General features: G+C 38.6%; 1 protein-coding gene across 1 annotated transcript in view; it reads right to left on the reverse strand.

Annotated features, from left to right (window-relative positions):
* LOC133541488 (neuronal-specific septin-3-like) overlaps positions 1–27,758 on the reverse strand; it is a 191,569-nt gene that overhangs the window by 102,258 nt on the left and 61,553 nt on the right. Inside the window, exon 2 of the mRNA XM_061884930.1 lies at positions 24,266–25,735. Coding sequence (XP_061740914.1) covers positions 24,266–25,735 — 1,470 coding nt within the window. The remainder of the gene's footprint in view (positions 1–24,265; positions 25,736–27,758) is intronic.

A 27,758-nucleotide genomic window follows, 5' to 3' on the forward strand; every position in this document is an offset into this window, starting at 1 on the left:
CTTGAAAGTCTGCTAAAGGCCCCTTTACCAGGTTCTCACTCAAACTTGTTTTACAAAGTGAAGCCAATGTCAATGTCTCTGCAGTCTGATCTGTGTTCAAGAACTGTAATTAAGCACAAGAGTTTGTCTACAAAAACTATCCCCAGTGTCTCCAGCCAGGATTGGACAATAACACACTAACGAATATAAACACAGTCCCCTTACCTTTCACGAGCAGAACATCTATCAAGGATGATTCAGGCACTAAAGCTGCTCAAAGTGGTACTTTACAAGCTTTACTGTTTCCTGTTGATGTGGAGTTAAGTACAGTTGAGTACAGTGTAGCCTAACAGAACCCGACAACACTAGCCACACAAACACAGTACAACCCCCGGTTAACCTGCACGTGATGGATGTGTTATCTAACCTTAGTTGAAAAACTCGGGGCTAATCCCAGACGATTCATTCATAATTTAAAGAATATTTTATTATCTGATGTTGCTCGTAACAAGAAAAAGTAAATAATTAAAAAACACAACAGTTTGGAATTCAAGTTTGTTACAATCGGGGGATTAATTATTGTAAATTCCTAACTATAGGCTACTACCTTTATCCTAGGCTTTGAACCCTGCTGCTTATAAAACGGTGCCACAAATTCTTGATTCGTCCATAGTGACAGTCGGCTATACAGTAAATATAAAAACAAAATATAGGTCTAAGTGAGACCTACATAGAGGTTTTTGTTTCATGTGTCTACGACATTCCTACTGGGAGTTAGAGGCAGTTTTGTCTGTGTTTTCTTCCTAGGGGGCGCTACAGCGCAATTTTGAGGTTTGGGGGTTGGTTTCTTACCAGTCCTGATGTGTGCGTCCAATATGGTGAGTTTTGAAGCATGTTAAGGGGGTCAAATTACAGCTCAAAGAGGCAGCGGCATAATAATAAAGAATAAAGAATAATGATAAAACGCTAGAAATTCAATAGGGTCCTCTGTCCCTTTGGGACATTGGTCCCTAAAAACAAACACACGGAATAGGTGTGTTATTGTTTGTGCAACGGCGTCATCTTTTGGATGAGTTCGCTCACTGCAGGCGCTGGAGTGGTTGCTTTGGCCTTATGTTTTGGCATTTTCATTTTATTTTTTTAAACCTTTCTTTTTTTAGTTTATTTCGAACATGAACACACTTACAGCATAATACATCACATAATTTCATATTATTTCTCTTTACATTATTTCTGAAAAGGAGTAGGAAGAAGCAAAGCTTATTTAATCCTACCCCTTTCTCACTTTAGAGCATTTACAAATACATAGGTTCATTTACTATCTTTTTTTTGTAACACAATTACATCAGTGAATGATTAATACAGCAGTTCTTGTAATGGATAGTTAACACACATGATACTGAGATGAAGAATATCCCATTTTCAATAAGGTTGAAGGTATTTCTCATAAATCTTCTTTGTACTTTGTAAGCACTATTAATTTGAACAAACTTTACCGGATTTACAGTTGCCGTTTGGTCTTCCAGCAATTCATAGCGTTCCTACTCAAATGGGTTCTTCATCCATCACTCCAAGCAATGTTTGTATGTTTTACAGCATGACTCAAACACATTTTGATGTCTGTAGAAGTGTTTTTAATGCATATTTATACGTGCTATGGTAATGTAATGAAGCTAGCGCTGTTACCATTAGCTACTCTGCTAACAAGTTTACGAGTGTCTTTGTTAGTATCATTAACTTACAATGGCGTTCTCTTGATATTGTTTGTTTCAAAAATTCACCCCAAAATAATTTAGTCTGCTGATTCGAGAGCTAGCTTTCGCATCTAGTGGGTCAATGACAAAGACTTCTGTTTTGTTCGATCAGCTGTTTTACTGCCGTGTGAAAGGCAACATTTGGAAACAATTAAGGTATGTAAATAAACATTTACAAAATGCTTCAGTATAAATAACTATTTTCACAAAGTAGCTGTCTGCAACTAATATATGGGTGCACTCTATAGTCAAGAAAATGCTGTAATTAAATTGTTAACAGGTGCTTAGTTTTTTGCTACAATGGGGTTCCATCTTAAAATTTGCAAAGCATTTATTTCCTGTGTTTTTAAAGTTATCTTAGCGGCTAGTTTACAGATTAACGTTCCTTCTTTTCTGCTCTTGCTTACTATTAGTTCATTTTTAACACGTTTAGCTTCATCCCCATGTGATAATGGTACTTGATTATGAGACGTAAGATATCAAAAGCAGAAATATACACTTGCATCACATAAGTGGAGTCAGCAAAGTTGTGATTGGTCAGCTTTTGCCGTGAGAACTTTGAACATAAACTTTGACACCTGCAGGTTGTTACAATAGTTATGTAAAATGAGATTTTCTTGTTTAAACAGGGATAGCAGGTCCATTCTATGCGTCATACTTGATAATTTCGCGATATTGCCATATTTTTGCTGAAAGGATTTATTAGAGAACATCGACGATAAAGTTCGCAACTTTTGGTCACTAATAAAAAAACTTTGCCTGTACCGGAAGTAGCAGACGATGTGTGCGTGACGTCACAGGTTGTAGAGCTCCTCACACCCGCACATTGTTTACAATCATGGCCACCAGCAGCTAGAGCGATTCGGACCGAGAAAGCGACAATTTCCCCATTAACTTGAGCAAGGATGAAAGATTCTTGGATGAGGATAGTGAGAGTGAAGGACTAGAAGAAAAAAAAGACGAGGGCAGTGGGAGCGATTCAGATGTTATTAGACATATTTACTAGGATAATTCTGGAAAATCCCTTATTTTCTTATTGTGTTACTAGTGTTTCAGTGAGATTATATAGTCATACCTGAAAGTCGGAGGGGTGTGGTGACCGCCAGTGTCTCTGGGGGAAGCCACGGAGGAGCCAGGAGAGTCGCAGCTGCCTCTTTGACAGCTGCAGGAGGAACGACACAAGCTCCGCTCATGTCTACGGTAAGAGCCGACTTATCGCCACAATTTTCTCACCGAAACCTGCCGGTTGACATGTGGTAAAGAACCATGTTCTCTTGACCACTCTGTTCCATACTAAAGCTTCACCGTCATCTTTAGGGAATGTAAACAAAGAAACGATGGCTGTACGCCGCTTTCCACCAACATCTTTCTACTTTGACTTCTCCATTATTAATTGAACAAATTGCAAAAGATTCAGCAACACAGATGTCCATAATACTGTGTAATTATGCGATCAAAGCAGACGACTTTTAGCCGTGTTCGGTGCTGGAAGAACATGTCCACTGCCACCGGGTTCCTCGAGAGATTATCAAAAAGGGCGGAAATCTGCAAAAGACCGAGAAAAAGAGAACAACTCCAGGGCGCAGAGTCGAAGAACGCACAAGTTTGCAGCGATCATTTTGTTAAAGGTATGTTTTATTTACTCTTAACCATTATTATTTCCCATTAAAGTATTATCTTGATCAAACCATCCATTTTCTACCGCTTATTCCCTTTGGAGTGGCAGGGGCGCTGGAGCCTATATCAGATACAATCGGGCAGAAGGCAGGGTACACCCTGGACAAGTCACCACCTCATCACAGGGCCGTGTTATCTTGATATTATTTGCAATTCTTAAACACGTTTGTTACGAGTGTTTCGAAAAGCACCAACTCGGCGAATCTCAATAAAAGAAAGAAATGTGAATGAAACCTAAAAAAGTTAAGCTTTTACCAAAGGCACCATTCATAAATGAATCTTTCAGCACATACACAAGGTTGACATCTATAGTTATATTTTGATAAAGACGGGTAAAAACAAACATGTCATCGGACGTTAAGTTAAATTATAAAATATAACCTTACTCGAGCAAAAACGATGCCTGATTACCCGGGAGAGTCTTGATACCAATGTCCTTGACGCAGCCACACACAAAGAAGTTGTAGACCTCCATGCTTTTCCAAGTCTTCATCTGTTTTGCCGCATGGAATGACATCTGGAGCACCAGATAGTTCGATATGTCTGGGAACGCGACTGACGTATAATCCTTGATATCACTCGACAAATCTTTTTTTTTTTTTATAAAGTGTAAGGCTCTATTCCGTTGCATAGTTGGATTTGTTGCTCTATTCAATCTTTTTTTTTTTACTCATTGCGCGCTGCTTGCTGTACAACAACCATCTTAGCTTGGTTGACCACCACTAGTTTTCACTTCCGGGAATAAGTCACGTGATGAAATACAAGCAATATGCAAGTTGCTCCAAAAACAAAAATTAATGCAGTGTTTCCCCATAAAGGGTATTAGATCGTGATGGTGCGCGACGGCAAAATATTAGCTGCCACACCTTAAAAACAAGGGTTTTATTATGTTTGAAAGTATTATGATGTATTGTAGCGTCCGGAAAAAGACACACAAAGTCTGACGGTCTTTTTAGCTTTTCTTGCCAATCTTATGCTAACAGCGGGCCGAATTCTAACAAGTATTTCCTTTGTGCATAAACGGGTTTTTCCTCAACACGGTGTGTTCAAGACCACGGGAAAAGTGAACATCATAACAAACAAACTGGATGTGATGACGCGAGCAATACGCACAGGGTTGTCTGGAGCAAAGGCAGCATGTCCGCGCTGTGGACATACTTTAATATATCAGACATACTGTATATATACCTGCGAACAGCGATCTTCAAAATTTAAGATGACAGTGGTGGCTTTTAAGGAGAGAAAGTTCGATCGTGGGCTCGGGATCTTTCTGTGTGGAGTTTGCATGTTCTCCCCTTGACTGCGTGGGTTTACTCCGGGTACTCCGGCTTCCTCCCACCTCCATAGACATGCACCTGGGGATAGGTTGATTGGCAACACTGAATTGACCCTAGTGTGTGAATGTGAGTGTGAATGTTGTCCGTCTATCTGTGTTGGCCCTGTGATGAGATGGCGACTTGTCCAGGGTGTACACTGCCTTCCACCAGTGTGCAGCTGGGAAAGGCTCCTGCATCCCCGCGACCCCATAAGAGACAGCCATCCATCCATCTATTTTCTACCGCTTATTCCCTTCGGGGTCGCGGGGGCGCTGGAGCCTATCTCAGTTACAATCGGGTGGAAGGCGGAGAAAACCCTGGACAAGTCGCCACCTCATCATCGCAGCCTATAAGAGACAAGTGGTAGGAAATGGATGGAAGCCTTCCAGCAGCACGAAGCAAAACGTCTCTAAAGTCTCTAAACACGAGTACAGTGGACACAATAACATCATAAATACCGTATTTTTCAGATTACAAGTCGCAGTTTTTTTCATAGTTTGGCCGGAGGTGCGACTTATACTCGGGAGCGACTTATGTGTGAAATTATTAACACATTACCGTAAAATACAAAATAATATTATTTAGCTCATTCACGTAAGAGACTAGACGTATAAGATTTCATGGGATTTATCGATTAGGAGTGACAGATTGTTTGGTAAACATATAGCTTGTTCTATATGTTATAGTTATTTGAATGACTCTTACCATAATATGTTACGTTAACATACCAGGCACCTTTTCAGTTGGTTATTTATGCGTCATATAACGTACACTTATTCAGCCTGTTGTTCACTATTCTTTATTTATTTTAAATTGCCTTTCAAATGTCTATTCTTGGTGTTGGGTTTTATCAAATAAATATCCCCCAAAAATGCGACTTACACTCCAGTGCGACTTATACATGTTTTTTTTCCTTCTTTATTATGCATTTTCGGCAGGTGCGACTTATACTCCAGAGCGACTTATGCTCCGAAAAATACGGTAGATGGTAGATTTGTTGGTGGTTGTTTTAAATAAAAAAAATAGTGACTAAAAGGATTTGAGAAATCTTTTGAAAAAAATGTTCAACAATTGCAATAATAGAGCAACTATATTATGTACGAAAAAGATATATGTTATTATAGACTTGTTTTGACTTTTTAATTTTTTTGCCTTTTTAAAGAAAATATCTGAATTAGAGCAAATAATATGATGACGTCCTATTTGCCACGCCCCCACCACCACAGGTATCTTGACAATCTGAGGAAAACCCTGGAATGTTAATGAGTGAATGCAGCAGTGAACTCTGAGTGACACAGTAACAGGCTGTACATTGTATGGTTGGCATGTTGACCCTAACGAAACACGGAGTGAAGAAATAACAGTTTGGGGGGGGGGGGGGGGGTGGGGGGGGGGGGGGGGTCCACATATAGAGGACTGTTAAGGAGCCATGTACTAGACCAGAGGTCTTTGCAACTAAATTTCAAATAGGTCCGGATACAGAACATTTCCTCACGCGAATGTCTGGAGACCTGCTGAGTAGTACCACCTGAAACGGTTTAACTTGCATGCAATTGGTCAGTGTATTTCCTGATCCGATTAAATGACTACCGTAAAGTTTGCCAAAGCTGCACCGGTCAAAATAGAAGTGCTCTGTCAAAACTTAAAATACTGAAATAACTAATTGACTATAAACCCAGTTCCTAATGGGATGGCATCGGAGTTCACTGAGAAGGTGGTAGCTATAAGACTTTACAACACACTTATGTGATTACTTGGATCTTTTTTAGTGATGTGCAATACAGATGTTAGTGTTTGTTTGATTTTACCTTTATCTATCTATACAATTTAATAAACAATAAGTAGTATTTACAACCATTTTTTGGTTTTTCATTACGTTTTACTTCTGTTACTGTTTGTAGAAACCTGTACTGAAACGATGTAATTTCCCTATTTTGGGAAACATATTAATCAATCAATCAAACAATCAATATCCTTTATATAACCAAGTAAAAGGTGATTGAGAATAAAATATATTTTCCTAGAGTGACCTGGTCAAGAGGGCTGCTAAACAAAGTTACAGAAATACATACAAGAACAACAAAAACAGCAGCAGTCACAGGCCACAATTAACAAATAAATTATTTACATATCAGCATAAAAACATTTGATAAGTCAAAACAATGTATAAAATGTTTCAGTACAAACAACATAAAAATAAGTACAACGCCCAATAGAAAGTCTTTCGATTTTTTGAAATGCCCGGAAATTCCCTCAAGGCGATCAGCTCAGGTAAACTCAGATCAATCAATCAATCAATGTTTATTTATATAGCCCTAAATCACAAGTGTCTCAAAGGGCTGCACAAGCCACAACAACATCCCCAATCAGATCCTTTCGTAAGTTATTCCATGACCAAAGAGCAGCATATCTGAATGCTTTTTTTTTCTCAAAATTTGTGTTTGTTCTAGGAACAAACATTCTAAGTGTCCTGGGACCTTGAACACAAATAAGGAGGAACCAGACCAATAAGTGATATGTACATAAAAACACCATCAAAGAAATCTGCGTTCTGACAAAGTGGAATAAAAGTCTATCCTATCCTGTCCCATGATTGTATTGTCTGGCACAAAGCGGTATTGCTCGGTTGGTAGAGTGGCCATTCCAGCAACTTGAGGGGTCCATGTTCAATCCGTTGTGTCCTTGGGCAAGACATTTACCCACCTGCTTCCAGTGCCAAGCACACTGGTTTAAATGTAACTTAGATATTGGGTTTCACTATGTAAAAGCGCTTTGAGTCACTAGAGAAAAGTGCTATATAAATAGAATTTCCTTCACTTCACTTCACAAAGCACACAGCCAGAGGTACCAGTATACGTGGAAGGGTAAATCAATCATGCTTCAACAAGTCACATTTTATACATTCGTATCCTCTTACTTTTTATTGTGTAGTGATTAACTGTAAAAAAAAAAAAAAAACCTTAATTTGTAAAACGGACAAAGCATGAGTCAGACAAAATCACTACTGGCAATTGTCTAACACCTACCAACATGTCTTAAAACCTAGCTATTATAGTCTGACAATTACCACAAGTATTTACAAAGTTAAAGTAAAAAGGGATTTACCTCAAGTCAGTCAGTTGTCCGCCATTTGATGAACCTTATGGATTACTTGAAGAAAACGTGTCAGACTGCCACTTCAAATTTCCCCAACACAACAAACCAGTACACACCTCAAGGTCTGTCCTTACACCAGGTAGAATATACTTCCAATATTTTATTTTGTAGTGCAGTGTACAAATACCAGTTCAAAATAATAGTTCCAGGGGGTAAAATCCCTGGTTTCGGATTAAAAGATTGGGACTGAAGACACTGGATAACAATGTTTTTCATTAAAAAATACTTGAGGGATCATTAGTAAGTTTCTAATTATTTATGAGTAATTTTTGGCAGGTTGCTGATGTTCTTCTTCAGCCTATAAGTAAAAGTATCGAATGGAGTCACAGACCATGCACACTGCAAAGCCACGGATACTTCAGTCATGTAATCATGCCAACCTCTGAACCTTACCCCCCTTGTGGTACAAGAGAATGGAATTTAATATCTCTTCAATGCATTCATCCTTCCCTTCCTTTGTATTTCTCATCCACAACTCTCTCCATCTTTGCTGGCTCAACTCTACTGTCTTCTTTATCCCCCTCTCTGTCCTGCATTAAGAGGGATTAGAAGAGAATGGTGGGGCTCCCTGGGGCCAAAAACCGCATTACAAGGACTTGCTGATGCACATCATGGGAATGCCCTTGTCTTGAAACTCAATGGATAAGGGATGATTGTTTGTAATAATGCCAGATATGTAGGTTAGGGTGGGGTGTCCACAAAAAAGTACAAAACCTAAGATGAAGAGTGTCACTGAAGTTACATAATTGGAACAGGCAAAGGTGCGTATATCTGACTGAGGTGAGCTACAGATTCGGCCAATTCCAACCCTTGATGCTGAGTCTCAAGCAGGGAGGTAATGGGTCCCATTTTTATAGTCTTTGGTATATGTCTCCCCTTTTTTGGAGGAGTCGGTTTTCCATTATATGTTTTGTCAAAAGTGTACCCCAATTTTCCTATATCGCTTTAGTTAGCGTACGTCCAAACATCGCGCCGGACAAACTGTGTACCATTCCGCGGACTCAAGTGCTCAAGCAAAGATTCCCATGATTTGGTAAATGTGTTATCTGTGACGATTGCCTGGCATGGTGATGTGGGTTTGTTCTTTCAAGGATGCAGTCGGGCTCGAACGCAGCGTACGGTAAGAAATGAAGATTTATTCAATAAATAAAACAGACTATGAACAGAAAAACTGGTATTAGGCAGAAAAGGCAAAACAAAGAGAACTAGCATGGGAGCTAGGGAAAAAAACAACCAAACTTGCACGAGGCACAAAAGGCAAAACAAAACTACTAGCGTGGGAGCTAGAGGAAAACAAATGCATAGCGCAAAAGCTAGCAAGTAGAAACATGGAATCGTCACTGTTGCGAAACACAAACTTGGTGTAACACAAACTAGTAAACGAGAAAGAATGAACAAAGAAGGCAGGCTTAAATACTGGCAGTAATCAAGAGTAACAGGTGTGCGTCAACAGCGAGTAGCAGGTGGAACTAATATGAAACCATGGTAAACAGATAATTCAGGAACTAAGGAAGTCAAACAACAGAATGTGATACAAAAACGAAACAAAACTAGAATATGGTATGATCCGGGCAGCGGATCATAACATTATCAAAACACTGAGTATATCTAACTGACTCACTTTTTTATGCACTTCCCTCCTCCGCCTCTATTTGTTGTTATTAAATACATTTTATTGTCTCTTACCCCGCCATCTCTATATCTTGGTGTCACGACCAACAACACCTAAGCCAGACCGTGACATGTTAATTGCGAGAGACGCTGTCATCCAAAGGGGGAACACAAACAGGGATGTTTTAATTAATTTCTAAACTTGCACACACTAAGCTTTAGAAGAAAAAAAAATGTTTTCCATCTATTAGCCGCACTGGACTATAAACCGCAGATATACAGTCGTGGTCAAAAGTTTAGTTTCCAATAATTTCTAATACTTGTATTTTTTTGTGATAGAGTGATTGAAGCACAAACTTGTTGGTCACAAAAACATTCATGAAGTTTGGTTGTTTTATGAATTTATTATGGGTCTACTGAAAATGTGACCAAATCTGCTGGGTCAAAAGTAAACATACAGCAATTTTATTATTTGGTTACATGTCCCTTGGCAAGTTTCACTGCAATAAGACGCTTTTGGTAGTCATCCACAAGCTTCTGAAACAAAAATTGAGCTGTTTGGCCACAATAACCAGCAAAATGTTTGGAGGAGAAAAGGTGAGACCTTTAATCCTAAAAACACCATTCCTACTGTCAAGCATGGTGGTGGTAGTATTATGCTCTGGGCCTGTTTTGTTGTCAATGGAACTGGTGCTTTACTGAGAGTAAATAGGAGAATGAAAAAGGAGGATTACCTCCAAATTATTCAGGACAACCTAAAATCATCAGCCCGGAAGTTGGGTCTTGGGCGCGGTTGGGTGTTCCAACAGGACAATGACCCCAAACACACGTCAAAAGTGGTAGAAGAATGACTAAATCACGCTAGAATTAAGGTTTTTGAATGGCCTTCTCAAAGTCCTAACTTAAACGCGTGGGCAATGCTGAAGAAACAAATCGCTTTTTTTTTTTTTACTTAAGTTTTTTTTTCCTCTCCGTCACTATTAATATCTTCAAGCACGAATCTTTCATCCTCGCCCAAATTAATGGGGAAATTGTCGTTTTCTCGATCCGAAAAGCACTTTTTGTTGGAGGCTCCCATTAAAAACCATGTGAATATGTGAGGAGCCATCAACATGTGACGTCATCGTCAGCGACTTCCGGTAGAGGCAGGGCTTTTCTCCAGTTGCAAACTTTATCGTGGATGTTCCTTCCTAAATCCTTTCAGCAAAAATATGGCAATATCGCGAAATGATCAAGTATGACACATAGAATGGACCTGCTATCCCCGTTTAAATAAGATAATCTCATTTCAGTAGGCCTTTAATTTGACAAAAAAATCTGACATATTTCTTATTGCAAGTTTGTCCTTAAATAGAATAGTGAAAATACAAGACAACTTGTCTTTTATTAGTAAGTAAGCAAACAAAGGCTCTTAATTTAGCTGCTGACGTATTCAGTATCATATTGTGTCATTTTCCATTCTATTATTTTGTCAAAATAATTAAGGCAAGTGTTAGAAAATCAATTAGTCATCTACTTGTTAAGTTACTGTTAATATCAGCTTAATTTCTCTTTTAACATGTTCTATCTACACTTATGTTAAAATGTAGTATTCAGTTATTCTTCTGTTGTTTGATACTTTACATTAGTTTTGGATGAGACCACAAATTTGGGTATCAATCCGATACCAAGTCGTTACAGGATCATACATTGGTCATATTCAAAGTCCTCATGTGTCAAGGGACATATTTCCTGAGTTTATAAACTTAATGTACATTTTTTTTTAAATGAAAGAAGATGTGTTGCCAAAAATATACATGGGGGGTGGTGGACTGGTACTTTTCAGAGGCGGTACAGTACCGAATATGATTCATTAGTATCGCGGTACTATACTAATACCGGTATACCTTACAACCCTAATTTTGTGTATTACAGTAAAATATTAATTTTACTATATTACAACTTATATTTTTTCCGCCACCCCATCGAGGCTGTGGGTCTTTTGAGACCTCACTGCTGTGTTGGTATAGTCACGTTTGTGTGTTTAAACTAAACAAAATTGATGCTAATCAACTTGTTTGCTTACCTTTTATTCAAATGAGAATCGGTAAAGGACATAATCGTTAATCAAAACTGAAAGTGGAATCAGAAGTGTAAAAATCTTATTAATTACCATCCCTAGCCAGGAGAGGGAATTTGTGGCAAAGTCCAGCAGGGCACCAATGGTAAAGTGTGAGCATGTCCTAATTGTCCCCTTGGTTCATGCTGGCCTACAACCAATAAGCTTTCAATCTGTGTGTGGAGTTTACAGCGTTTTGACTGATTGATTGATTGATTGATTGATTGATTGATTGATTGATTGATTGATACTTTTATTAGTAGATTGCACAGTTCAGTTCAAATTCCTCACAATTGACCACTAAATGGTAACACCCGAATAAGTTTTTCAACTTGTTTAAGTCGGGGTCACGTTAATCAATTCATAGTAAACTGTATTGCGTATTGTTTTTAACTGGAATGGCCAAAGGCCAGCTCTATGTTAACACAGCTGAACAGATTGGAAACAAATCCAAAACAATTCCATTTGCATTTCCGTACCTTACCTTCACTTCCACTCACACCACAATGAGACACACCCACTGTTTCTCACACATGGCTGCAGTGAGCGAGTCAGACAGCGTTCTCTGACCCTTCAGTTTAGCGCATTCTCTATGTTGACGGTTCCAGGGGAGCATGTACAGACCTGTCTCGCCTGTTGTTTGGCAAGTAGCGAAATGTATGAAACAAGCAATCCCTTTTGACACACTGAGAGGAAGATTAGGGAGGTGGATTCCCTCTGATCTCAACTCAGGGACATTCACATGCCATGGGCTGTGAAGGAGCCATTAACTGTGAATCCTTTGCCCATTTTAATTTGAACCTTTCTTTTTGTTTCATGTTATGCCAGTGAACATGAAATCAAGTCAACACGTTAAGGGTCTTCTTTTGCACTTTGATCATGAAAATTATTTTACATTTGGAGGAAACCCACAACGAGTCTTCCAGAGTGTCATGTTTTGTGGTCACGTTCTGTTTGGTTTTGGACTCATTGGGCACTCTTGTTTGTTTTGTCGCTATGACTACCAATTAGTTTTCACCTGTCATGTCACGCACCTGGTTCATTTGGACTCATGCACCTGTTAATCACTACAGCATAATTTAAGCCTGTAGTTGCCAGGCAGTCAGCCTGACATCATCCTCTACACACCCTTACTCCATGCTGATGAGCCATGCTCTTTTCTCGTCGGGCGTAAGTTTTGTTATTCATGCTGCTGCGATCCGCTGCTCGGATCTCCACATATTGTTGCTTATTGTTCCATTTTTGTATCACTCTGCTGTTTGACGTCTTTATTTCCTGTTTAATCCGTCACCATGGTAGCTCATTAGTTCACCTGCCCCTTATTATCTACGCACACCTGTTCCTTCTAATCAGCTCCCTTATTTAAGCCCGCCCCGTTTCCTTATTCTTTCTGGGACTCTAATTTGCCTTCGAGCAACATTCACGACTGCCTACTACACGTATGTATGTCCTCGCTAGCTTTTCACGCTAAGCCTTTGTTTTATTCCAGATCTCAAGCTGATGAATTGTTTTTTTTTGTGTGCCTTCGTGCCAAGTATAGTTTTTCTGTTTTCTATTCCTAGCTTTTATGCTAGCGCCCTTGGTTTGTTTTGTCTGTTAGCTACAGTATTTTTGTTCGTAGCCTGCTTTTGTTAAGTTTAATAAATAATTTAAACTTACCGTTGCTGTGTTCATGTCAACGCATCCACAAAGGAAAAAATTTGGCATCACTATGCCAACCAGACGTAATACATGCCATAGTTTGCAAGTTTTGTTTTATGTCCATAGTTTATGTTTGAGTAATAGTTTTGTTTCATAGCCAAGTTTTGTACCTCTACTTAGAGCCCCTTTTGTTTATACCCTTTGTTTTTGTTTGGTACCTTTTGAGTTAACATTAAAAGATGTCAGTACCTTCACGCCATGTCCGGTCCAGTCGCTTTGCACCACGGGAAAACAAACCACACCAAAGTCCAAGTCATGACACAGAGGAGATAATATTGCAGATGGTAAAGTGAATTCCTGCAATGGGTCGGTTTGACCCATTCAGACATTTAGTTTTTTTCTGCATGGACTGACAAAACCTTTGTATGACATTCTGATGCCACTTACCGGTATTTGTGTCCTATCACCAAGATGCAGACCTTTGTTAAATTGAATCCAAAATTTCTGAAGAACTTATGTACCGTCAAACAGACTGAACAAAGTATAAATGCCACGTATTCATTTTTACTCCTTTTTCTCACGAGCTGAACTTAAAGGGACTTGCGACTTCAATGTACACAAAATAAATTTTTCTGTCAAATATTGTTCACCAATCTGTCGAAATCAGTATTAGTAATCATTTAAATAATGCTGAAATTATCTATCCACCTCACAGGTGAGAACTTCAAGTTATAATGAAGATGCTGATGAGCATGACTATCTGACTAATATCACCCCTGTTTTATCCAGTCTTCATTGACTTACAGTTAAATTCCGCATTGAGTTTAAGATTTTAGTCCTGACATTCTATGCGTTGCATGGTGGGCCCCTCAGTACATCACTGACTTGCTATGCCTCTATACTTCAGGGCGCAGCCTCCGGTCTTCAGGCCAGGATCTTCTAAAGATCCCAAAATTTGTTTTAAAACCCGTGGAGACCTGGCATTCCAGACTATAGCTCCCAGACTCTGGAACAATTTGCACCAGTCCCTCAGTGATCTTGACTGTGTTGAAACAATTAAGAAACATTTGAAAACTTCTCTTTTTAGTAAAGCTTTTAGTTAATGCACCTTTTAACTACCTTTTAACTATGATTTTTATTCCACTTTGTATCCTTTTTATGATGTTGCCACTGTTGTTTTAAAATGAATTGCTGTTTTATTTCACCTATGTTTTGTACAGCGCTATGTGATTTTATCTTTGAAAAGCACTTCATAAATAAAATTTACTTATTTACTTACTTACAGGTGACCCTACAGCAGTCCCAAAAGGGCCAAAGAGTACAGATTTAGACAGATTTGTCATTTGTCAGATTTTTCCAAAGTGATAGGTATTTTTGGGAAAATAAAGTTTTACATCTTAAAGTTAATCTAATAGAAAATGTGAGCAAATATTTCACTATATATATATATATATATATATATATATATATATATATATATATATATATATATATATATATATATTAGGGCTGCGAATCTTTGGGTGTCCCAGGATTCGATTCAATATCGATTCTTGGGTTCGCGATTTGATAATATATCGATTTTTTTTAATTCAACGCGATTCTCGATTCAAAAACGATATTTTTCCGATTCAAAACGATTTTGTATTCATTCAATACATAGGATTTTAGCAGGATCTACCCCAGTTTGCTGACATGCTAGCAGAATAGTAGATTTTTTTTTAAAAGCTTTTATAAATTATAAAGGACAATGTTTTATCAACTGATTGCAATAATGTAAATTTTTTTTAACTATTAAACGAACCAAAAATACGACTTATTTTATCTTTGTGAAAACATTGGATACAGTGTGTTGTCAAGCTTATGAGATGCGATGCAAGTGTAAGCCATTGTGACACTATTGTTCTTTTTATTATTTTTATAAATGTCTAATGATAATGTCAATGAGGGATTTTTAATCACTGCTATGCTGAAATTATAACTAATATTGATTCTGTTGTTGATAATATTCATTTTTGTTTCACTACTTTTGGTTTGTTCTGTGTCGTGTTTGTGTCTCCTCTCAATTGCTCTGTTTATTGCAGTTCTGAGTGTTGCTGGGTCAGGTTTGGTTTTGGAATTGGATTGCATTGTTATGTCTGCTCTTGAATGGGATTGTGCGGAAAATTTTAATTTCCCCTCGGGGGTTATTAAAGTATTTGTGATTCTGATTTATAAAAAATACAATCAATATCAAGACGTTTTGGATCTGGAATGATGATTAAATCATAATATATTCAAGCAGTGAAATGGCTATGAAAAAATTTCTCTAGTCTTTACTTCCACTGTTCCACATATTTTGATGATTTAGTGACTTATTGCATACTCTCTTAGTTCATGTCATTTCTCTGCACTGACTCATACCTCGGAATTACAAGCTCAAGTTAATCGTTCCTCCTGACATTTCTTTCCCTACACCTTGCTTTTAAAAGAGTAATTTAGCTTTGAAGAATGATGTGCGAGTTCTTCTCAAAACAGTTTTACAAAGTGAGGTCATTCCAACTGACCCCCGAATCCTGTAAGGACATGTTTGGGAAAAGTTGATGGCTGCTCGTCTTTTCATACTTCCCTGCCGACAGACGCGTTTGCCACTCGTGACCATCCATCCTGGTTTGTGTGCTCATATGATGAGTCAAACAAAAGAGTCAAGGAAAACTAGAAAAGCAAGAACAGGAAAAGCTTTCCATGACCCTACACTAAGCAACTGGACAGGAAAAGGGTCTTTTGGAAGGTCAAACAAAACAATAGCAAAAAAAAACCAAAAAAAAACCATTCACACCCTTTTGTGCACTCTAGACCCAGCTTAAGGGTAACTTCATTTCACCACCACTAAATTATATTTTATTTACAGCAATAATGATGAATCCAAACCCTTCTGTACCTCCCCCAAGCAGCCTTTGACGCCACACTTCATCTAATTCAGAAATGCACTAAATTTGGACTGGACTTAGACCCTCCCTCTTCTTTCCAACGAGTGTTGTCCCGATACCAATATTTTAGAACCGTTACCAGTACCAACATTTATTTTGATACTTTTCTGTACTTTTCTAAATAAGGGGGACCACAAAAAATATAAATAACATATGTTTCTTATTGCAATTTTGTCCTTAAATAAAATAGTGAACATACTAGACAACTTGTCTTTTAGTAGTAAGTAAACAAAGGCTCCTAAGCAGTAACATATTGTCATTTTCCATGCTATTATTTTGTCAACATTATTAAGGACAAATGGTAGCAAATGAATTATTAATCTACTTGTTCATTTACTGTTAATATCTGCTTACTATCTCTGGTAACATGTTCTATCAACACTTCTGTTAAAAAGTAATAATCACTTATTCTTCTGTTGTTTGATACTTTGTATTAGTTTGAGGATACCACAAATTTAGGTACCCATTTGATACCAAGAAGTTACAACATCAGACATTGGTCGTATTCAAAGTCATCATGTGTCCAGGGACGTATTTCTGGAGTATTTCTAGATTGTCGCTGAAGGCATCAAAACAATGACACCTGTGAAGTGAAAACCAATTCAAGTGCCTACCTCTTTAAGCTCATCGAGAGAATGCCAAAAGTGTGCAAAGCAGTAATAAGAGAAATGGGTGGTTAGTTGGAAGGAACTAGAATATAAAACAAGTTTTCAGTTATTTCACCTTTTTTTGTTAAATACATAACTCCACATGTGTTCATTCATAGTTTTGATGCCGTCAGTGACTATAGTCATGAAAATAAAGAAAAACCCATTGAATGAGAGGTGTGTCCAAACTTTTTGCCTGTACTGTATATACATACATATACATACATATATATATATATATATATATATATATATATATATATATATATATATATATATATATATATATATATACAAATATATATGTTTATGAATGTAATGTAATTAAATAAGCGTTTGCACAGCTGTTTTAACACATTATCTGCAATCGCAATGCTAAAGTTTGCCAATCATGTAACAATATAGTGGAAACTGCGGTAAACCCATATTTTTGAAGGGTAATCGCCAAAACGCTGTTATACACATCCATCTATCCATCCATTTTCTACCGCTTATTCCCTTTCGGGGTCGCGGGGGGCGCTGGCGCCTATCTCAGCTACAATCGGGCGGAAGGCGGGGTACACCCTGGACAAGTCGCCACCTCATCGCAGGGCCAACACAGATAGACAGACAACATTCACACTCACATTCACACACTAGGGCCAATTTAGTGTTGCCAATCAACCTATCCCCAGGTGCATGTCTTTGGAAGTGGGAGGAAGCCGGAGTACCCGGAGGGAACCCACGCATTCACGGGGAGAACATGCAAACTCCACACAGAAAGATCCCGAGCCTGGATTTGAACCCAGGACTGCAGGACCTTCGTATTGTGCGGCAGACGCACTAACCCCTCTGCCACCGTGAAGCCCCTGTTATACACACACGCATACAAAAATACACACATTAAGATGCTTTTTTGGCACACAACAAAGCATTGATTGTGACGTAACAACAATCTTTTATACCAAAATAACACTTCAGTTTGCATTGATTAGAACAAGCTATAACAGACTGAACAACAACAATGAAATGGCAGGAATGATTAGGATAAACTCGCTTACTGTAATTGAACACACATAATTCTAAAATGTTGTAATTATATTTATTACTACAAAAAATGTATTCTTAAGTGCAAATAAAATAACCCGGCCAATGCTAAAACGCCAGATAAAACTACACTCACCAAGTTTTCGTTGGGTATATATATATATATATACATGCATATATATATATATATGTACACATACATATATATATATACATACATATATATACATATATACATACATATATATATGTATATATATATATATGTATATATATACATATATATATATGTATATATATACATATATATAAATGGATATATATACATACATACAGTACATACATACATATATATATGATGAATGTATACATACACATATACATACATAAATACATACATATATATGTATATATATATAATATATATATATATATATATATATATATATATATACATATATATATATATATCCATCCATCCATCCATCCATCCATCCATTTTTTCCCTTTTTGGGGTCATGGGAGGTGGTGGAGCCTATCTCAGCTGCATATATATATATATAAAGAAGCCTGACTGGCAATCTGGAACAGGTGAGCCCAGATTGCGAATCAGGGAGTGGTGAGGGAGACATTGCTCAGGCCAGAAGAGTGGCAAAGGCAAAAAGGAAGTACAATGAAAATAAGAATGCAGGAAAGGAACTTAATACAGAAATAAGCAAGAATACAAAATAAAGTCAAGAATGACAGGTCCTGACACTAGTAACATTTTAAGCAGATAGGTGTACAGCTCAAACAACTTTGTGGAGGATAGAAAATAAAACATGTCATCTCCTGTTTGTTTCTTATGAGTTGATAGGGGAATTAATTTTTGTCAATCTTTTTCACTATTTCATCTCAAAGGACTTGATGAGTTTCAAGGCAAAATGAAGGGAAACTCCAGACAGGTGCCTGAAAACACATGCATCTTCTTTGCTAAATCACAGTCTTGACTCGGCTCGACTCTCATGTAAACATCATCTGTCCAAATAAAAAAACAAGAACCAATAGACCATCACATTTCTGCCAACGGACCGGTGGAATGTCAGCTGAGCCTTTGATTCGAGTTTTGCTTAATAGGTAACTTCATGAGGTTTACAACCTAATATTTCATCTTCACATGTCTGGGTTTGATGGCTCAACAAGGCGGGCGACAAAGCATCTTCAAGAGTGGTGAACTTTAGACATAATTGTAGACTGGCGCTCACTTTGTTATCAGAGGAAAGCAGACGCCACGGGGAGGCTGGGAGATGAACTAAAATAACTTTGGCCGTTAAATAGGTTATATGTGATCAAAGACACACAAAAGCGGAGCTGAAATGTTTGTGTGTAGTCTGAATTGAAAGCTTAAAACACTAATCAGTCACCAGAGCTACAATGCAAGTTTAACAGATCCAGGATTTACAACGCCATGCATTTAAAATGCGGTAGAGCAGTAGTGCGATGCTCATCAACCCAGGTTATTCTAATTTTATCTTGGGGGCGGGGGGTCGTTGGAGCCATACTCACCGGGACGTGGTTAAGAGGGGAGGAGTATATTTACCGCTAGATTCATTATATATATATATATACAGTATATATATATATATATATATATATATGAACTCGCCCTCGATCATTCTACAGTTATAACGTCATTGGGCAGACACGTATTCTTTATACACGTCACTCAGCATGGAGCTGGAGAGGGCGTGGCCTCCAGCTCCACCTGAATTTCGGGAGATTTTCGGGAAAAATTTGTCCCGGGAGGTTTTCGGGAGAGGTGCTGAATTTCGGGAGTCTCCCGGAAAATCCAGGAGGGTTGGCAAGTATGGCTGGAGCCTGTCTCAGCTGCATTCGGGTGGAAGGCGCTGTACACCCTGGACAAGTCGCCACCTCATCGCAGGGCCAACACAGATAGACAGACAACATTCACACACTAGGGTCAATTTAGTGTTGTCAATCAACCTATCCCCAGGTGCGTGTTTTTGGAGGTGGGAAGACGCCAGAGTACCCGGAGGGTACCCAGCCAGTCACGGGGAGAACATGCAAAAGATCCCGAGCCCGGGATTGAACCCGATTTCAATTAATTTCAAAGGACGATGTTTATTTAAAATGCATGTGTTCTGATTTATGAGCTTAGTCATAGTGGTAAAGGAATGGCTAAATCAGGCTAGAATGAAGGTTTTAGAATGGCCTTCCCAAAATCCTGACTTAAATGTGTGGAAAATGCTGAAGAAACAAGTCCATGTCAGAAAACCAATAAATTTACCTGAACTGCACCAATTTTGTCAAGAGGAGTCGTCAAAAATTCAACCAGAAGCTTGGCTACCAAAAGCGCCTTATTGCAGTGAAACATGCCAAGGGACATGTAACCAAATATTAACGTTGCTGTATGTATACTTTTGACCCTGCAGATTTGGTCACATTTTTGGTAGACCCATAATAAATTTGTAAAATAACCAAACTTCATGAATGTTTTTTGTAACCATCAAGTATGTGCTCCAATCACTCTATCACAAAAACAATAAGAGTTGTAGAAATGATTGGAAACTCAAGACAGCCATGACATTATGTCCTTCACAAACTTCAACGTCATAGGAATGGAACCCGTACATAAGACCGATGACCTCCTGTAACTATGTGTGTGGTTCAGTCTGTTTATATACTCAATAGAGCAGGAAATCGTTTTATTGGCTGTTGCGACCGATTCATCTGCTAACCTCAGCTTGTTTTCCTTAGCCGGAATGAGAGAAGTTCTCTGTCATCATTTGTTAAACAGAGCTTAGTACACACACACACACACACACACACACACACACACACACACACACACACACACACACACACACACACACACACACACACACACACAAACAAACACAAACAAACACACAGTTGTAGGATTGCTGCTATTGGGTAGTGCAGTGCTTCCTAATTATTTTCTGTCATAACCCCCCGGGGGACATACAAAATATTATTTTTAATTATTTACAATTTATATTACAATTTTGGTTTGTTTTATAGGAACACATTTCACTTGTCATCTATCTGCCAGATGCATAGAAAATCTACTAACAAAGAGATTCAAACTCGATACTACTACTGTTTATTCTTGCTTAGTGTTAAGCTGGGATCTGTACTTTGTTTTTACAGCAGCGACAGTAGAAAAGCCATCTCAAAGAGATAAGATGTTGGAAAGGGTAGTATATTGGCATTGAAACACACCGCTCTTTCTTAATTTCCTACCATACCTATGGTAAATCCAAAGTTGTTGTAATACCGGGTCTTTTTATTCTTGTTGTTTTTATCGCCACTAAGAACTCCTCTTTTTTTTGTTTTCATTCAGGTCAAAAATATTTTCATTTCACCAACTGTTAGATTTTTTCACGTGGGTTTCAAGGTACTTACTACTTTTACCGAGTAAATCAGAGAGGCTTATGATTATATTGAGCACTGCTGCCACCTAGCTGCAGGCTTGTGTATCGTTCTAGCACAGGCCTGGGCAACTATTTTGACTCGGGGGGCCACATTTAGAGAAAAAAATGAACACTAATACAATACCTCACAATAATGTCTGATTGAATGCTAAAAACGTTATGGCAGACTGCCTAAAAAACGTAATGGAATTTTACATTTTTCTGTGAAGGATAAAACACTGAATATTGATAACATATGAACGTCACATCCCCTTTCGATCGACACATTTTACAATCAAGTAAAAAGCAGCAAAAATGCAACAAACTGTGAAATATGAACGCGAAGGGTACAATATAAACCCACCAACAATCTGATATGTCTGATATATCACTAAACGTTAGAACTTTGTTGTGAAAATCTCCTTCCACGTCTATGGAAACGCTTCCTGACCACACGGCTTGGTGCCTCGTCTGAGCTGCTGTGACATTGACGTAGATTACCATAGTAACTAACTAAATGACCATAGTAACTAATTATATGACCATAGTAACTAATTAGATTACCAAAGTAGATGGTATATCATCCATAAGTGCAGATTCCAACCATTGAAATACTTTGACTTACCGTCGTAAGAAAACATCACTGCACATCATAATTTCAGCTACAGTTTCCATCTTAAAGATCTAAAAAAGATTATTGGGGAATGTCCGGCAGGTTAAGAGAATTGCACATTCTTATAAGAGACAAAAAAAAACATGTTTTTTGTATTACAATTCTATATTTGGCTAGCAAAGCAGCTAATGGGAGCAATCCATTCTGCCTCTAAATCACTACAGTTCCTAGCACTTAATTAGTCTGATTTATTAAATAAAATTTGTTTTTGTATTTTTACACTTATGTGTGAAGTCCAGGTGTCCATGCACACTTTCTAATGCGACTATTGGTCATACGCCATGTGCCTCCCGTACACTGGGAAGCGCTTATTTAATTTAGCGCAAATAAATTACTACTTTTCCGGTTAATCTATGACGGCACACTAGTCATTGCGGATCCTTTCAACTTGTTTAATAGATGGACAGTTGAGTTTTTAGTCCAGCTAGCCAGGGAGATTTTTTTCCCATTTGATTTTGGGTGAGCACAACATTTCTGTCGACATAGCTTGGTTCCAAGTTCCACATTTGCAACGTCACGTCACGCCGGTACTGACATTCTCGGCTTCTTTCTGCTTTAACCCTTTCTCCGTCCTCGCTAAGCCTCTATAACCAGCAGTTCATCCTCCATATATTCAGCTTCAAAAAGATAAGGTGATTCCAATCCAAAAATAAGCATCTTTGTCGTCTATTACAAAGTCTGCCATGATTAGAACAGACACGTCTGTTTCCAGGAATATGAACACACGTTTGTTGCCGGAAATCGAAAATGCTTTGCTATGGGCACTGAAATACCATATTTCCTTGAATTGCCACCGAGGCGCTAATTATTTCAAAACTTCTTCTCACTCCTGCGCTTACCAAAGGCATGCAGTAAAAATTTGAGTGTGATGTAAGAATACCATCATGAAAAGCACATTTAGTAAAAAAAAGTTATTATGGTCTTACCTTTACTTATAAATGAAGTCCATGCCAGCTCCTTCTCATCAAAAGCATTGATAACTTGTTTATAAAAGTCTTCCTTATCTTTCTTCAGTTTTAAAAGTCTCTCTGTCTCGATGGAGATCTTCCTTTATTACCTCCTGCTTTGATTGAAGGTCCAGTTTAGAAAACTGCTATCAGACCGCTGCTATCAGTTAGCCCGGCTCCTCAAGTGCGGGCGACGACAGAATTATCCTCGGACAACTCCCCCTACCGTTCTGCTCTGTTGGTGATCTCTTTATCGTCGTGCACCACCCGCGTCATATCCGTCCCAGCACATATCACGTCACTCATTGTCACTTCTTCTGCAGCCGAGTAGTCGCAAGAAGGATCACTAGCGCCCTCTATCACCAGGAGGCGGGAGTCATTTAATGACTCATATTTGACACACGCAGCTATGGTATTATGATGGTCTCAAGCTGTCGTCTTGCGGGTTCCCAGGACCACCAAGAAAGAACATGGCTTGAACAGTTTGACTTAGTTTATTTTTCAATAAAACCTCAGTCCAGGTCGCTCTTCCGCTCCTCCTCTCCGCTCGCTCGCCGTCGCCGCCATCATCATGCCCAGCCTGTCTGTCGGACCGTCGGCTCCACCTCTCCACAGGTATATTAATAAAACATAGCTGCTTACTGTTCTTTTTAGCATACTGGTATTCAATAGCTTTGACCTAAATCCTACTGAATAGCTCTTAATCTTCTTCTCTTTATGCGATTTCAAATTACCGGTATTAAAATCAGCCTACTCCATTTTGAAAATGATGACAGGGGAAGTTTCACTCGTGACGTCACGAGTTTGACCCGGCGGTAATACTAAGCATGGGCTAATTATTTTGCGAAGCGAGTTTGACCCGGCAGTAATTCAAAGCAGACACATACTATAAGCCCGGCGGCAATTCAAGGAAATACGGTAAATGAGCCCAGGAAATAAGTTCTGGAATTCTCAAAATGACTAAAATCTGGTAAATATTGTACATTTAACATATTGTCATGAACGTGCCTGTTAAGACATTATATATATATATATGTATATATACACTATAGACATATATAAATATATATACTTGAAGCGTGTATACAAAACGTTGAAGGCTCAAATAGTGACTTCCATTAACCACATCTTGCAAGCATTTAATCTTTAAAATCCCCCAAAAATGATGCGTGTTCTTGTCTCTTATAATGAATGTGAAAAATAGACAGCATTCCAAAAAATAGTACAGTTCCCCTTTAAAAATTACTGAAGTTACATTTGAAGTATTTTGTATTATTGGTATACATTTTAGAGGAAAAAAGGTAGGTATGTACAATATAATTTAAAACATGTCCTACCTTTGCTTTTCTTCTTGCCGTATCCCCATGATGTTTGCATGCGCGGAACTTCTGCAGGAGAGCCAAATCCAGAAGAAAGAGTTCCTTTGTTTGGGACAGTGGGATGTTGGATGGCAGGTGCTGAGGTTGTTTCGGTGATGGCAGGCTGGGAAAAGGAGGCAATCCTCTGTAAGATTGAGTCTACACTATCTCCGGCATCACTTGCGATGGAAGGGTTGGAGACCACCTGAACAATTTTTGGCTGAGAGAGGATTTCCAACTGCGGGGTCTGGGCTGGAGAAAAAGGCCGTGGTGAGCAGCTCACCTCTGGAACAGGGATAGAACCCTGGTAGGTAATTGGGTGTGGTGATAAAGTTAAGAAAGGATGGTGAAGGGAGACAGGAGGGGTATCAGATGAACTATCAAGACTGCTGAGGGAAGCTGATGGGCTTGACGTGAATGGGGAGGTGGTGTGATGCTGAAGGCTTCCTGTGCTCCTTGGAGGAGGCTTTGGTGGGTTGGGACTTATGGATCCTCTATGAACCTGAGCAGGTGAAGTGGCTGAGGTAGTGTTCACCAAGCTGTCAAGGTCTAAAGGGAATTTACTGAGACGTGGAGCCTTACTCTGAGGAATCTGTGGGAAAAGATGCTGATGATTGTTGGAGCCAGGAGAATTGGGAGTTTTAAGCCCTGCATTCCAAGTTGGGTTAGAATTGGGATACTTTAACCCAGGAGAAACCCTCTCTCCACCTCCTTGCATACCCAACATTCCACTTCCTCCATCTTGGATTGGAATATCAAGGCTAGGCATGGAGCCAAGATTAATCCCGTCAGAATCTGCCCCCAACATGAACCCTGTCCCCTGGTTTAAATAAGAATGGAAAACAGTCCCATGAGAGGAGAATTTTGTCAAGTTGTGGTTCCTTCCCAAGTTTGCTCCTCCTTGTAATTGCTGCGGTGATCGCTGAGGCTGGGCTTGGTGGTACTCCCCCTGGAGAAGAGGACTTGGATAGGAAAGCGGCTTGTTTGGATTTGGAGCACCTCCACCCACTCCAGAGTATTCAAGACTAGACGTGGAACTATGAAGGCTGTCGTTGTCACTTCCTGGTCTCGGCAACACAGAGAAACCATTGTTTTGGTTCACCCTGCTCTGAAAAGATGCAGCTCTGGTTACCGAAGAGCTGTTGTTGTGAAGAGTTGGTTTGTTCATGGTTCCCCGACTGAAGGACATGCTACTGACCACTGTGCGGGACTTGAGTACTGGGCTGGGATTGGAACTTCGGCTGATACGGGTATGATATGCTGCAGGAACCAGGTTGTTGTTGTTGAAAGGTGAAGAGGGGGTTTGTCCACCACCACACTCCTCGTTGGCTTTGTTGTGGCTGATGAAGAAATGGGAGGATGAAGGAGAGACAGGGTAAGAGGTAGTAGATGCTGATGAGAAAGACGGTATGTCATCCACATCTTCAATGTCAAAGGATCTCTTCAGGGCTGCAAGGACAAACAAATAATTGAATTGGTTAGTATTGTACATTTAAAATATTGTTTAAAAGGATGTGCTTGCCTCCCTGATCCTCCAAAGACACCAGACAAGTTATGAAATACTGAAACATTAATTATGTAGTCCCAATAGTTAAGTTATTGAAACTCTTGTGAGGATCCAGCCATTTGAAAATCAGCCAGCACCATTACTACTACTCCCTACTTCCCTTCATTTCAAATGGGACCAATGAAATGTGTTGTTGAGCTTAATTAAATAGAAGGGAAAGATATTTTAAATATTGACATACTAATGCCTGAATCATGAACTTAAGTTTCCGTTTTCCTCGGAAAACATAATTACAATCGTCGGCTTTGCATTAACATAGGAGAAAAATGTAATTTAAAACATTTGTATGCACGTACAAAACTTAAGACCTTCAGTATGCCTGTGTCACACATGGACTTGGGTTTGTTTTGCTTCTTCCACGCAAAGGATGATTGGCACGAGCCAGACGAGAGTGTGAGTACATGGTTGTTTATTTGAATACTAAATACAAAAATAAACAAACAAAGGGCGCTCACAAGGAGGTAAAAAACTTGGCTACAAAAATACAAACAGGAAAACAAAACACCTGCTCGATAGCATTAAAGACAATGAACTATAAACTTAAACTTTCACTGTGGCAGAACTATAAACAACAAAAACAAAAACACTTACTGTGACCGAAACAAGGGGCATGGATAGCAAGGTGCGTAGCAGGTAATCGTGGGTGCGTGAAAGCATGAAGGCAAGCACATGCAAACACATGCAAAGTTCCCAGACTGATGGACAGAAAGTAAAATCCTTAAATACTGGGACCAGGTGCAAACCAATGGGTTGACATGGTAACAAAAGCAAACCAGGAAGTGCAAAACGGAACAAGAGTCCAGAAAACAAAACAAAACATGATCAAACGTAAAACCAGATTCACAGGCATGACAACCTGTACGTGGAAATAAATTATGGAATGGATAAAGCAAAGAAATCAAACAATGTACTGATATGATCCATTTCAAGAAACTCTTCAAATTTAAAGTGTTTACAAAGTACAAAGAAGAAGAACCACGATAAAAATTCTGAATTTATTTCATCCATCCATTCTTTCATTCTTAAAATAATCTTACTCATCTCATCATATGAAATATAACTTACTTCACCAATTTTTTTATTTTTATTTATTTCTATTGTGATTACTTATGGAGTAAGTAATCACAATGAACTTTTCTTCACAGGAAGTGAAGAAAAGTTTAAGCAACTGTTATGTAAAAGAAAAGGGGTAGGATTAAAAAAGCTCTGCTTCTTCCTACTCCTTTTCGAACATGTTGAAAAGAGAAACTGAAAATTGTGATGTATCATGTTGTATGCTTGCATGTTCGAAATAAACTCAAAGTCAAACAATTAACATTCTTGAAAGTGTATTAAAACTACATAAAGAAACCAAAATGTCCCATAGTATTATTTTTTTATGTATTTATGCTGCACCTTATATACTGTAAACATACAGTATTAGATAAAATTTCCTTCTGTCCCTCTCCTCAGTTCAGTCAAGCCTGAATGATCTTTGACATGTGCCTTTGTATGGCAATGGTGTCCCTTTTCTCTGTTGAACATAAACACTCTTCCTTCGTACCGCAAACAAAAGGGGATTGGCGTCGGGGCTTAAGCCTTTGTGGGGTGTTACGTTGCAAAAATCCAACCACTGCAACATGACACACCACAAGAACGAGAGTGTGAAAAGTTGGATGAAGAGATAAGTTGGATTTTCCCATTGTATTTTCACTATACAAAAAATATGAATTGTATTAATACTTATGTATGGAAATGTTCCACTTAAAGTGGTTGTTTGCAAAATTTACACTGATGCCTACAGGGCACTAACTTTCCAATGTATTTTAAGGGTTATATCCCACCCTCTTACATCTTTTAGCACGTAGTAACATAACTACGTCGATAACACGAGTACGCTCATTAGCTTTGGGAGATGTTAGCTAA

Source organism: Nerophis ophidion, linkage group LG23, assembly GCF_033978795.1.
Source record: "Nerophis ophidion isolate RoL-2023_Sa linkage group LG23, RoL_Noph_v1.0, whole genome shotgun sequence".
Lineage (NCBI taxonomy): Eukaryota > Metazoa > Chordata > Actinopteri > Syngnathiformes > Syngnathidae > Nerophis > Nerophis ophidion.